Source organism: Ursus arctos, unplaced genomic scaffold (genome assembly GCF_023065955.2).
Source record: "Ursus arctos isolate Adak ecotype North America unplaced genomic scaffold, UrsArc2.0 scaffold_10, whole genome shotgun sequence".
Taxonomy (NCBI): Eukaryota; Metazoa; Chordata; class Mammalia; order Carnivora; family Ursidae; genus Ursus; species Ursus arctos.
In genome coordinates, this window is record NW_026622764.1 from 2,155,158 (window position 1) to 2,169,826 (window position 14,669).

At 47.1% G+C, this 14,669-nt stretch overlaps 1 protein-coding gene across 19 annotated transcripts in view; it reads right to left on the bottom strand.

Moving 5' to 3' along the window:
- The window catches only part of ARHGEF7 (Rho guanine nucleotide exchange factor 7), a 137,062-nt gene that overhangs the window by 35,964 nt on the left and 86,429 nt on the right, over nt 1-14,669 (bottom strand). For 18 of the 19 annotated variants that reach the window (XR_007188973.2, XR_006408518.3, XM_048215744.2 and 15 more), the window contains 2 exons: nt 1,469-1,563; nt 1,157-1,252 (listed from right to left, as the gene is read on the bottom strand). Coding sequence is in view for 17 of the 19 variants with exons in the window: in XM_048215744.2 (XP_048071701.1) it covers nt 1,157-1,252; nt 1,469-1,563 (191 nt within the window). In the remaining 2 variants the exon portion in view is untranslated. Of the gene's footprint in view, nt 1-1,156; nt 1,253-1,468; nt 1,564-2,880; nt 2,884-5,520; nt 5,616-14,669 lie in introns of those variants that run through there. The other variant, XM_044380619.3, reaches the window with a different exon arrangement.

A 14,669-nucleotide genomic window follows, 5' to 3' on the forward strand; every position in this document is an offset into this window, starting at 1 on the left:
AAACTTCGGAAAAAAGATAAAACCAACTGTCTGAAGGCAGCAGACAGCCAGAGAGGAAGATTCTGGAGACGGCTGGTGTTTGGAGAAGGACAGGACGCAGTTCTCTATTCACTATGGTGCCAATAGTGGCCAAGGCTGGGCCACATGGGGCAGCTGATCCCCAGAAGCAAACTGCACAGTTTGGTTCAACTGAGTTGCTGGGACGTGGGGGGAGAAATCCCAGGACTACGCACCTGAGTTCTGCACCAATCTCTGCAAACTTGCAGAATACTCACGATAAAAGGTAATGGGAATGGTTGATAAGGAAAGCTAGTCTCAAACCCTCCGTTCCAGCATGGAAAATCCAACAGCTAACACCAACGCACCATGCCCTCGAGGAACTTAACCAAAACACTACCTAGGTCACACTGAGGTCTGAGACGACACAAAGCCTGAAGCCTGACGAGACACTGAATTCTCGGCCTGTGTGTGCCCTCCCTGAAGTTCAGGTTTCAGACCCATACATCTGCAGTGCAGACAAGCCTGAGGGAAGCGCCAAAGAGGGTGCTGCAAACGTACTACGCAAATATTAATTTATTTACTCCACGCTATCCACGGCCACTGGGAAAAGCAGAGGCAAGCACACAGAGGCTGGCCTCTTGCAAAGAACCCACATTGCTGGCAAATGACCTCCATTCACCAAAAGGAAAGCAAAGCAATTCTCGAACTACTCTTTTCATGCCCAGTATAATTAATGCCACTTTATACAAACCAAAACTGCTAAAAAAGGGCACATGGTGTGAATTTCTGTTTGAAGCCAGTACTTCCTGCATCCTTCAGCTGTCCCGCCATACCTTCAGTATCCAGTGCCTGGAGGAGACCTAGAACCTACTGTGAGCATGGCCAACTGTCAGCCTGGGACACAGAGGGCAGAACACGCCTCACCACTTCCAAGACAGAGAAAGACAAAACTACAGGAAGGAAAAACCAGAGACCAACCAGATTCCAAGAGAAAAAGTTTCCTGGTCGTGCTAACACAGAAACAAAATTTAAAAATAAGATTCAAAATAACAGTTTCCATCATTAGAAATGTAAATTCTAAAATTACATTAAATTTGATTCTTTAAATACCAGGTGTACTAACCTGAATTTTACAAACTTTTAGCATCTTACTTACTTGGTGCATTCTTCTAAAGACTGTACAAGCATTTGCTGGAAAGAACATATTTCTTCTAGATTTCCCATTAAATATGAAGTGTTTGTTGAACTTAACCTAGAACCAAGAAAAATAATAGTAAAAGAACTAGTTTCACTCTCCTCTCCCCTCCCAGTGCCTGATTAGAGGCTCCGCCTACTAAAAATCCTCGCCTCTAAAACAGACCGCTACAGCGGACCGTACCAGCATCTCATCCTCTCTTCTCAGAGGACACGAGCAAACAGCCCAGGAGTCGTCTGTGCTGCAGTTAATACAATTTATCCCCCAACTTACTTCTCACTGGTCTGCAATGGCCGTAGATAGGTTGAAAGCACAGTCTGAAGTTCTTTAGAATATTCATTTTCTGTTTCCAAGATATTCTGTAGCACCTACGACAAATGATCAATAGCATTATTCACTGTTCAGACTTAGCAGCTTTGGGAAGCTCACCACTGTCCGAACTCCCATGTTGCCCTACAGAACACCGATGCACTGAACATGCCTTCCTGTGACCGTTAACTACAAAAACCCACGTAACGGAGTCTTCCCACAGCTACACAACTGACCCTCGCACTGCCAAGCACACGTGGGACAGGTACCACGTAGAACGAGGCTGGGATGAATGCCATCATCAGAGAAGTCATGCCCTGTCTGCTCAGATCACAATGGCATGCACACACGGGTCAACCTCCAACACGGTGTCGTGCAGAAGCCAGCCATCCTGTCCCATTTACAGTCCAAAAACACAGGCAAAACTAATCTGCTGAGGGTAGAAAGCAGAAGGGGCGAGGAGTGACAATGGGGAAAGGGCCTAAGTTTCCAGGGTGATAGACAGATACCGTGATTTGAGTAGTCGTTACAAATAAATACAACTTGTCAAAACTCACTGAACTGTACCCTTAAAATCCATGCATTTTAACACAAAGTATATTTCAACTAATAATAAAATCAGGTTTGCTCTTTAGACTGAGCCTAGCAAATGTAAATCAGTTTCATTAGGGAATGATGGCCTGAGACCGTGCAACACACATTAAAAATTACAAGTCCGCCAGTATAAAGCCCTTAAATACTCACTACTTTAAAGAAAGAATGACCCTCAACTCTATGGTCAACTACTTTTTGACAAAGCAGGAAAAAACATCCAATGGAAAAAAGAGAGTCTCTTCAATAAATGGGGCTGAGAAAATTGGACAGCTCTATGCAGAAGAATGAAACTCGACCACTCTCTCACACCATACACAAAGATAAACTCCAAATGGATGAAAGACCTCGATGTGAGACAGGAATCCATCAAAATCATAGAGGAGAACATACGCAGTAAACTCTTTGACATCAGCCACAGCAACCTCTTTCATGGCACATCTCCAAAGGCAAGGAAAACAAAAACAAAAATGAACTTTTGGGACTTCATCAAGATAAAAAGCTTCTGCACGGCAAAGGAAACAGTCAACAAAACAAAGCGGCAACCCAAGGAATGGGAGAATATATTTGTAAATGACAGTTCAGATAAAGGGCTGGTATCCAAGATCTATAAAGAACTTCTCAAACTCAACACCCAAAAAACAAATAATCAAATCAAAAAATGGGCAGAAGATATGAACAGACACTTTTCCAATGAAGACATACGAATGGCCAACAGACACATGAAAAAATGTTCAACATCATTAGCCATCAGGGAAATTCAAATCAAATCCACATTGAGATACCACCTTACGCCAGTTAGAATGGCAAAAACTGACAAGGCAAGAAACAACAAATGCTGGAGAGGATGTGGAGAAAAGGGGATCCCTCCTACATTGTTGGTGGGAATGCAAGTTGGTACAGCCACTCCGGAAAACAGTGTGGAGGCTTCTCAAAAAGTTAAAAATAGAGCTCCCCTATGACCCAGCAATTGCACTACTAGGTATTTACACCAAAGATACAGATGTAGTGAAAAGAAGGGCCATATGCACCCCAATGTTCATAGCAGCAATGTCCACAATAACCAAATTGTGGAAGGAGCCGAGATGCCCTTCAAAAGACGAATGGATAAAGAAGTGGTCCATCTATACAATGGAATATTACTCAGCCATCAGAAAGGATGAATACCCACCATTTGCACTGACATGGATGGGACTGGAGGAGATTATGCTAAGTGAAATAAGTCAAGCAGAGAAAGACAATTATCATATGGTTTCACTTACATGTGGAACATAAGGAATAGCATGCAGGACATTAGGAGAAGGAAGGGAAAAAATGAAGGGGGGTGGAATTCAGAGGGGGAGACGAACCATAAGAGACTATGGACTCCGGGAAACAAACTGAAGGTTTCAGAGGGGAGGGGGGTTGGGGGATGGGGTAGCCCAGTGATGGGTATTAAGAAGGGCACGTATTACATGGATCACTGGGTGTTATACGCAAACAATGAATCATGGAACACTACATCAAAAGCTAATGGTGTACTGTATGGTGACTAACATAGCATCATAATAATAATAATAATAATAATAATAATAATAATAATAAAAGAAAGAATGATAAATCAACCTTAAAATGTTTCTTGGTACCCTATGTTAGATAAAAAGTGCAAAACATGGGACACCTGGGTGGCTCAGTCAGTTAAGCAGCTGCCTTCAGCTCAGGTCATGATCTCAGGGTCCTGGGATCAAGCCGTGCATTAGGCTCTCTGCTCAGTGGGGAGTCTGCTTCCCCCTCTCTCTGCTCATGCTCTCTCTCTCTCAAATGGGTAAATAAAATACTAAAAAAAAAAAAAGTACAAAGCAGCTGAACTAAAAAATAAGCCTTTTTCCGTCAGCAAGGGCCAAGAGCAGAGGCCCCTCCGAGGGCAGGGCACAGAGGGGCCAAGGTCTGCAGGTGGAGCTGGTGGAGCCCAGGTGCGAAGGCCACAGCCGTTCTCATCCTCACGAAAACTAGCCCTCGTGCCCGCTCTGCTTCAGTCTTGTCCTCTGGAGGGACCCTCCAGAATCAAAGTGCTAGTGAGGAGCAGAGCCTGCGTGTGGCATGTGCACCTGGACTGGACACGGGCTGGCCCCGCTCTGGCTGCCAGGCTGAGCGCAGTGATCTGGGCTCCCAGTGGACCCGATGTAAATAAGGAACGCAAACCCCTTCCTCAACCCCCTTCTTCCCTCCCACTCTGTCAGCGGCCCAGCACCTTCTTCAAGGAGACCACACCCCTTTTTTCCTGAGCATCCACAAAAGTGCACTACAATGCACTACTTCTCTTCCAAAGCCAGCCATCCTCGATCACACACAAAGTTGGGCAGCATAAAGACAAACACACTCCGTCTTCTCCCCAATTTGATAACTAAAATATAGATGCTTAAACATTAAAGGGAAAAAAGCAATCGTTCAGCTAAATTTAGATTTCAACATCAGTAACATGCATACAACACGGATTCTTAGTCTGTTCACTGTTTTCTGTATCCTCTGAGGAGAGCATAGTCCTTCGTAAGTAAATGCAAACCTGATTAAATAACTTACATGCTACGCTATCTAAGATGAAGAGAATCAGTCGCTTTCACTGTGACACTGGGCTCTGGTTTCGCCCCTGAATGGGTCTATTCATACAAGAGTGGGGGAGCGAGCCGAAGGGCGGAGGGGCTGCTCCGGGAGTTCATTCCTTTGTGGGAAAATCTGGGTGCTGGTCCCAGGATTACAATGTCTCCCTTCGAAGAAATGGTCACTGGACACAAATGTCAAAGGAACGGTGGACAGAGAACATACTGTGACACCAGCCACTGCATCAGAAAATTATACTTTACACCAGACCTTATCCTTTAAAAGTAACGTCAAGCCAAGTAGTCCATGAACTGAAAAAAATCCAATATTAAATCTGCCACCGATGCAGAATGTGGAAAGTCTTCAATGTTTCAACAAATATCAAACTGTGATTTCACGTGCTGGTTACAAATATCACAAACTATTAGCAGTGCTGCTTAGAGCATGCTTGAAAACCCAGGCACCTTTTATAAAATGAGAGGAAATAAGTACAAGAAAACATCACTAGGATGAGTGTGAGTCAGATAAAATGGCATTTCCTCCATCACAGCATTGAAGCATAGTCTGCTTTTATGCAGATATAAAAGCCTCCCATAAGAATGCACCAGAAACAATGCCGAAGAATCCTCTACCAAAAAGCTACGTTAAAGCAGTTAAGTTGGTTAATGTCAACTAGTAGTCACAAACATGCTTTTCAAGTTAAGTGCTAAAGACACGTTCTATAACCCTCCCATCCAGACAATCCAAGTTACACTTAGCTTTTCCACCAACACTCGACCAGACCTGGCTGAGTCCCGCTGACTCCAGGAGACGCGCACACCACCACCCCTCCCCGCAGCCGTCAGCACCTGTCTCCCCCTTCTGGACTTCTGCACGCTTTGGCTGCTGCAGGACCCCATGTGACTTCCCCGCCAGGCTCCAGAGCTCCATCACACGAGGGCCGGCCCCAGAGAACTCGGGCAGGTTTCACGGCAAGAGCAGCCTGCACTCAGGCTCTGCAGCCGGGAAGGACGGGGCTCCGCCAGCGCCAGCTCTCCCTCAGGCCTGAGGCGTGGAGAGCCTCGTCCAGTCAAACAATGGGGCCACACAGGAGGAGGACATCAGGCCAGCCACACAGACAATCCCTGAACTGTCAGCCCATACAGCAGAGCAAAACAAAGGAAGACTGACTTCATCACCTTGCAGACACACAGACACTCACGTGGTTACCACCACCATCTGGGGAGCACTCAGCACCACTGATTTTACGAGTGAGCTGCAACTTTCACCGCAGTTTGGTAGGTTTCATATTTTAGGCACTGAATCCTTTAAAAATAACTAATTTACATAAGAAGCCTAGCATTTTCTTGAGATTTAATCAAGATGGAAGATCATCACAAAGTAAAAGCCGCTTACAGAAACAGAACCCTGGTTTGTTCTCCAGCATGTCCCTGAGACAGTAACAGATCAGACCGTAGGAAACAACCCCCCTCCTCATCAGGCCCTGCCACACAAGGAAAAAATCATCCCTGCCCGTCTCCTCCCACCCCAATAAACTGTACTTACGTTTTCAAAAACACAGATTATAAGACAGGACGTGAGCCTCTGGGGAAAGGACCGAGGAAGGAACAGCCTGGTCGTGCTGCTGGAGGAAGCAGTCCCAAACCCCCTTCCCGTGGCTCCACAACCCTCAGCCCTCAGGACACAGAAGCACAACCCCACCCGCTCGCACTGGAAATTACCGAGTGAACGGAGCTTGCTCGTGTCTGCATATTCTTAGTAACCAACTCTCGAAAGAGTGTGGAGGGGCCAGGTAAAAGTTTAATGTTGTGCCTTTTGAAAGACATTATATTACTGTATCTCTAAATTTGGGGAGTCATAAGGTCTTAGGATGATTTCTTCCAAATGCTAAAGGTTTACTATGCAATAGCTGCAGCAAAAGCTCTGGGTCGACTACAGAAGGTCATCGCAAGAAGACGGCCTTAGCAAACAGGGGTGAGTGAAGAGGCAGCCTTGGGTGCCCAGCAGACCTGGCCGCAAATCCTGGCTCTGCCACATCCCACCTAGGACTGCACACGTCTGTCTGTTTGAAAAAGGCAGTATGGTGGAGGCAGGGGGTGGTGATTTTACAGGGTTGTGACACTCGAGTATCAGCTCCCTGACTTAAGGTACAAGAAATCTTACAAACCACCTACTGCAGCCTTCCAACCCAACCCTGGACTCCCACGTGGTGCTACTTGTTACATGACTCCAATATCATGAGGTAAGGACCGAAAAGCCATTAAGGTATGGGTTAATCTTGGAGAGCCAAGGGAAGAGGAGAAGCAGCAAAATGAGGGCTTGGGGTCAGTGCTGGTCTATGGGAGCGCAGGATGCTGGGCCAGCGGTCTCCGGTGTCCCCGTGGCCCAGGATGCAGAGGCTCCAGGCAACACAAGGAACCAAGAGGAAAGAGAGATGCACTATTTCTCCAGAGCACAGTAAAGGTCCGTGGAAGTTGCTACAGTGTTTTATGAAAAATGCACACCTATAACTGTAAATTTACTAAAAGTAATGACTGCTACCTGTCATGACTGCAATGTTTCAAAGGCAAAAGCTACCCTGCCTTTTCATGACCCCTGGCATGAGAAGTAGTTCTCTATTCGCTGTTCTGTACATAAAAAGTACCGACATAATGCCCTCGATAAAAGCGTTCGATAGAACCTGAAAAATGACCCAGTACCACCGAACATGTAAGGTCATGAGGTCCTATCTCCCCAGATGGACATATTTAAGAAACCTCCTCTCTAATGATGACTGAGGAAATTCCTCACCACCTAAAGGACGAATCTCCAGAGCTTTTCCTCTCTCCAGGGGCTTGTGTCAGCTCTGCTGCAAAGAGGTTGCCATCCCACAGGTGCAGCTCACGTGCTTTCACTGCTAAAATCCACCAAGCGCAGGCAAGCCACAAACACGCTTCCTTCCATTACAACTACCGGTCACCCCTGACTGCAGCTCTCCCAGGGAGCCCTCAAGGGGATGTCTGTTTGCAAACAGAACAGCACGGTGACCTCAGTGATGCCTAATGCCCTAAGTGCTTCTACATGCTCTAATAACCCTGAAAACTTCCTCAAGGCCAAGCACCTCACCAGGCTCCCTAAAGGCGATACTACAAGGCCAAGGCCAGCATCGCCAAGCTCATCTGACAATGAAGTGCCTGTGCAGGCAACGAGGGGGCTCCCCCTCCCAGGCCAGCCCACCGACGGGCACACAGACACGACCTACAGGCCTGCGCTCCCCCAGCTCCGCCACCTGAAGCAAGGGCTCTCCTGATCATGCACTGATCCAGGACACAGAAAACTGCTTTCTGTTTTCCCATTTGAAAACAGACTTAACAGTGGCGGCTGGCTTTGTCACAGAAAACGATCAACTCCGTATTTCCAGTATCTGGAACTTCTTCCACTACCGCTCTCAAGTCTGACTCCCTGCTTCTGACTCCAACAGTCTGGCCTCTGGTGCCAACGTCACCCTCCAAAGCTGCCTCAGCTTGCATCACCGAGTGACAAAGTCTGCCACAGCCGAGAAGCCACGCTCTCCGGCACACTTCGCTTCCCTACATCAACAGTTTTACATCATTACATCCCATTACCTACAGATTTTGTATTCTGCTTACTGCCCGTGAATACGTATTTTAGGCATCTTTTAAAGCTTCAAGTGCATTTTTAGCAATTGTAAATGTACATGCCACTGGTTCCTTAGTCGTTCTTATGCTGCTACATACTTAGGTTGCTTGCAAGTTGTCACTGTAATAATCCCAGTGAAACACCTCTGCACAGGGGCGCTGGGGTGGCTCCCTCTGTCAGTTAAACGTCTGACTCTTGATTTCGGCTCGGGTCGTGATCTCAGGGTCATGGGATCCAGGCCCACATTGGGGCTCTGCACTCGGGGGACTCTGCTTGGAACTCTCTCTCTTCCTCTGCCCCCACCACCTCTGCTCTCACTCCCTAAAATAAACAAATTCTTAAAAAAATAAATAAATAAAATAAAAATAAAACCACCTTTGCACAAACATCACTGAACACATTTTAGGTAATTCCTCTAGAACTCCTAGATCACAGGACTTGACCATTTTCAGAATTCTGTACACAGAGGCCACGCTACTTTTGAGAAGCACTATGGATTTACATTTCCACCATTATCAGAGTGAAGATTCTCTTTAAATCTTTGCTCACAGATATGTGAACAGTTGCTATCAGAATTTTTATGAAAAGCCTAACCATACTGTCAGAGTGCTGTAGATAATGTTTGTGTCCTCCCAAAATGCGTATGGACATCCCGAAATCCCCGGTGTGGTGGCCCCTGGAGTTGGGGCCACCTAAGGGGATGAAGAGGCTGGCTCCGTCTCTCGGCCATGTGAAGACGTCACCAAAAGCAGCCCTCTGTCAACCAGGAAGACGGAAGTCACCCAAACCCCAAGCCTGCCGGCACCCTCATCTCAGACTCCCACCTCCGGAACAGGGAGGCGTCCGCCCAGTCTGTGGCACTGTTACAGCAGCCCAAACGATTCCAACACAACCATCAACATTCTAGTTTTACACTGCTCGTATCCGCTCATATTTACCCACTAATCCTAATGTATGTGCCTTCATGAGCTCCTCAGTCATTAAGGATAATCTAGTGCTGTTGTAACTGTTACAAATGTTCCAATTAACTTGTAATTTGATTTCCATTGTTCAAAGGCAAAGAATTTATTAAAGTTTTAGGAAGCCTAATCAATTTCGATATTTTCCTTTGTTTTCATTCACCGCTTTTATGTTCTAAAAAGCCTCCTCTCACCCCAATGCATCAACCGACCACATACAGACCCGCTGGCAGAGGATGGCAACCTGCTTCAGCCCAATCTCTGTGCCATCTTCGGCTACATACCAAGCTCTGTGGTTCTGAGTATGAATACTAGGGAAGCCAAGCTTTAACAAAATGAACCCATCAGTGGCTGTGGGGGAGATAAAACTGCAGAGTTAGTCAAAGTCAGTCAGTAAACAAAAGTAACAACCAATCCTGGGAGTAGGAGAGTCAGTTCAGAATCCAGGATTACTAAAATTTAAAGTGTTCAATTTTTAGTGAAAATTTACAAGATACACAAAGAACCAAGAACATGTGACCCACGCACAAACACCAGGCACTCCATGGCAATGGGCTGAGGGGCCTCGACACTGGGCTCAGCAGGTAAAGGCTTCTAAACAGCTGCTATCAATCTGTTCAAACAGGGACTTCCCATTCTGCCCGTTTCTGTGTGAAATCATCATTCCATCCTACAAGTAAAAAGCTGAATAGACTGAAAAATCAATGTGTCCTGGATCCACAGGGGAGAGAGGACAGGACACAAGGCAAACTTCCAAGCCCAAGACTGGCGAGGCTGAGAGGCAAACACTGAGAGCCCAACTCACCAGAGGCCGGGGCGGGGGGTGAGGGGGCAGGGCATAAACCAGCCTGGAGCCAGCAACAAGGTTAGAACACAGGAACTAGAACTGACGGATGGCTGGAGGCTCAGTGCAGACAAGCCTGAGAGTTACCACCACCGGGGGAGAGCCGGTTGCAGAGAGGCCCCCACAACACTGGGAAATTTATGTCTAGGTGTTTGACCAGGTTCCCAAAGTATCAGACGAAAATGCCCGTGGGCTTCCAGCAGAGAAATGGAGAAGAACCTTTCTGAAATACTCTCAGCCTCTGTTCTTAATGAGGACTCTGCCCTCAGGGGAGGGAGGGAGGGAGCCAGAGCCCAAACTGCTTCAATGACCGGGGAAGGGAGACACCCAGCCCCAGCTCACTGTAGCCATCTGATCTCGTGGGGGGTGGGCGGAAGGGTATGTAACACCCCCATGAAGTCCACAGGACTCCACTCAGCACAGCAATCCCAGGACTAAAGAGTGCTTCCCCTCCCCACACCTCACCTCACAGCAGCTTATTTACACACTTCCTTTTACCTGACACAGCGTGTCCAGCTATCAAGAAAAATGTACAAGGCACACCGAAAGGCAAAACACACAATGCGAAGAGACCAAGCATCAGAGCTAGATAGACATGGCAGGGATGCTGGAATGATCCCACCAGGAACTGAAAACAGCTATGATTAACATGCAGGAGGCTCTAGCAGATAAAGCAGGCTGCACGCAAGAGAAGCCAGCAAGGAGAACTGCAAACTGATAGAGAAACACTAACAGAAAAGAAGAACGCCTCTGACGGTCTCATGAGCAGACAGGTTGCACTAAAGAAAGAATCACAGGCTCCAGCACCTAACGGAATCCTTGAAGACTGAAAAGACACAAGAAAACACAAGAGAAGAACCAAGGACTGTGGGACAGCACCAAGTGTTACATACACATAATGGGAATCCCAAGAGGAGAAGAACAGAAAACTGAACAATGATGACTGAGAATTTCCCCTCATTAATGTCAGACACCAAAGCCACAGATCAGAGGAAGCACAGAGCACACCAAGCAGGATAAATGCCATAAAAGCTACACCCATGCACATTATCCTCAAACTACAAAGTTAAAGGGAAAAAGTAACACATCTAGTAAATGACTGTTATCCAAAACATACGGAGAACTCTTACAACTCAGTAAAAGAACCCAACTTTAAAAGTGGACAGAACTGAACAGATACCTTACAAAAGAAAATACACAACTGGCAAATAAGCATATGAAAAGATGCTCCACATCCCCTGTCATCAGGGAAGTGCCAATTAAACCAAGGAGACATCACTGCACGCCTAGTACCGCAGCAAAATCCAAACCACGGACACCACCAGACGCGGTGAAGATGTCCCACAGGAATCCTCCACTGGAAGACAGTGTGGCAGCTTCTTACAGAACTAAACATACTCTTACCGCACAACCCAGCAACAGCACTCCTTGGTATTTACCCAAAGGAGGTGAAAACATGTCCACACAAAAACCTGTTCACGCAAATTTACAGCAGCTTTATTCATGACTGACAGCACTCAGAAGCAAGCAAGATGTCCTCTGGTGGGCGATGTATGAACTGGCCCATCCAGACAGTGGGTTACTCTCCTGCACTAAAATACGTGCCATCAAGCCACCAGAGACACTGATCACGGGGAAGCCTCGCATATTTGGAGGCAGGAGGTCCGTGGGAAATCTCCATCACCCTCCCCACTCTACTGTGAGCCTAAAACTGCTCTAAACTAGTCAAGTCAAACAATGACTCAAATACAGTCTGTATCTGACATGAAAATAACCAAATGCGGACGCCTAGGTGGCTCAGAATTAAGCATCCAGCTCTTGGTTTCAGCTCAAGTCGTGATCTCAGGGTCATGAGATCGAGCCCCTTGTGTCAGGCTCCACACTCAGTGGGGAGTCTGCTTAAGAGTCTCCCTCTCGGGGCGCCTGGGTGGCTCAGTCATTAAGCGTCTGCCTTCGGCTCAGGGCGTGATCCCGGGGTCCTGGGGTCGAGCCCTGCATCGGGCTCCTCCGTTGGGAGCCTGCTTCTTCCTCTCCCACTCCCCCTGCTTGCATTCCCTCTCTCGCTGGCTGTCTCTCTCTCTGTCAAATAATAAAATCTTTAAAAAAAAAAAAAAAAAAAGAGTCTCCCTCTCCCTCTGCCCCTTCCTCCACATACTTGCATGCTCACTCAAATAAATAAATCATTTTTTTTAAATGGAAAATCTGAATGAACCCAAATGGAAATCATGAACTAAAAGGTGTGATAAAGTGAAAAATTCACTAGAGGGGCTCAACATTAGATCTGAAATGCAAAAGAACCCGCCAACAAAAAGGACAATAGATTATTCAGTCAGAAGAAGAGAAAGAAACAAAGATACATTAACAGCACCTCAGAGACCTGTGGACACCATCACACTGAACGTTTGCGCAGTGGGAGTCCCCTGAAGAGGAAACATGATGAATGTCCCATGACAGTCTTAAGTCACCAAGAATCACTCTGTACCCCCAGTGTTTTGGCTTGTCTTGACCACCATACAGGAGCAGCAGGTTACAGATCCAACCCATTCATGCCTGTCTCCTGTCTTAATTTCAATACGCCTGTACCCCCACCTACAGCTCTCCCCACCGCTCTCCGCTGAGCCCACACGGAGACCTGGTCTTTTGTGAATGGTCTTTCCTCCTGGAGAACCTTCTCCAATCAGTGGGGTTAAAAATACCTATACTTCCTGTGAAATACCTAGTTTCCTGTGAAAACGAAACCACACAAGGCAGAATGAAAATGCTGAATGCATAATCTACTCTACTTTCCTCTGCATGTGGTATTCTGTTCTATATGTTACTTTACATCATTTATAAATACAAACCTCAAAGAAGAGGAATTTATTCCTGACTTAATCACTAACCAGTGTGTGACCTTGGACAAGTTCTTTAACCTCTAGAGCTTTCTGCGTTCTCCCCTATAAAATGTGAGTGGTATCCCAAAAGATGATTTCTAGAATTCTGCGTTATGTCCATAACAACTGCAATTTTAACACGTGTTATTTACTAACACAGCTTTATGTAAACAACAATTTGGACGTGATTCTGAGGTCAAGGTGTTTTCCTATATTATGAATGAACGAGTAGCTGACTGTAGAACAGCACATGAGATACTATGGCTCTCTACTCCGTACGAGCACAGTTAAAAGAAGGAGATCTAAAAAAGGCACTGATTATGTTTCAAGCTGAAGAGGACTGCAGAAGTTACAATACTAAGGAAGGGGCGCCTGGGGGGCTCAGTTGGTTAAGCATCCGACTCTTGATTTCAGCTCAGGTTATGATCTCAGGGTGGTGAGATCAAGCTTCACGCCAGGCTCCATGCTCAGCGGGGAATCTGCTTGGGATTCCCCCCCCCCAAAAAAATAAGTAAATAAATCTTTAGGAGCGTGTATGTGCGTGCATGTCTGTGTGTGTGTGCATGCGTCTGTGTGTGTGCGCGCACACACGTATAAAATGCAAAGGAAAACAACTTGCTAGGACTTCAAGGAAAGCATGGTTGCCTACTTTGACAAAATCCCTAGTGGAAGCAAGGTTACTAGAGAGACAGGACAAATGCAGCCGGCGCTAGGGTGCAGGGTGCTAACTCACTTCCTCTAACAATTATTTGGACAGAACCTCTAAGAGAAGCAAGCTCCTTCAGAACATCACTGTGGATTATAACTAGCACGCGCCACATGAAGCCTTCCCCTAGAAAGAAACCAATGTCCTACATAAGAACACAAGAGCAAAGGCAGCTCCACAAGTTCTCGTACTGTGAAACCCTGAAGAACCACAGAACGACTCTTACTGTGGCTGTGTGCACGGAGCCACACACATAGCCTAATACCCACTAAAAACCAACGACCTCAGTAGAGCCATGTTCCAGGAACAAACATCCAACAAAGAACCAAAAAGGACGTGGAGCGCAGAGTACAACCAGGAAAAGTGGGCGGCCCCATTAAGCTGGGGTACAGGCTGTGCTGGGAAGCCTGGTGCTCTGTCAGTGCAGAGACGGCGTGGAAGCCTGCGGTCAGAGGGAGCAGAGAAGACTGGGAAAAGACTAGGAAGTGGGAGAAGCGGAGGCTGAGGCCCAATGAAGGACTGCTCAGGAAGAGGGGCCTGGCGTTGGCCAACATGAAGAAAACCAATCTGAGATAGGGCATTGCACGGAGGTCATGGGACAAGAAGTGTGGAAGGGAAACCCGGCAGAGGGAGCACGGAGATTGGGGGGGGAGGGGAAGCAATGAACCGCATCCACAAATGAGAAGAGGGGCTGGCTGCATTTCTGCCCACCGCTACAACCCACCACCCCTGCCAGGGCCTGGTGCAGAGCGGGTACCGAGCCACTGTGTGTCACGACAGCAAACCCTCCTGAGCTCACATGCTCTGTAAGATCTGCAGCCAACGGAAAGTGAATCTCAGCACGCCGACGGCACAGACTCGCAGGCTGCGGCAACAGGTCAGCCCGGCAGAGAGCCGCGCATCCTCACCCTCTCCTACCAGCAGCGCAGACACCGAAACCCTCAGGACCGCTCACAGCAGCACCAGCCCAGAGCTG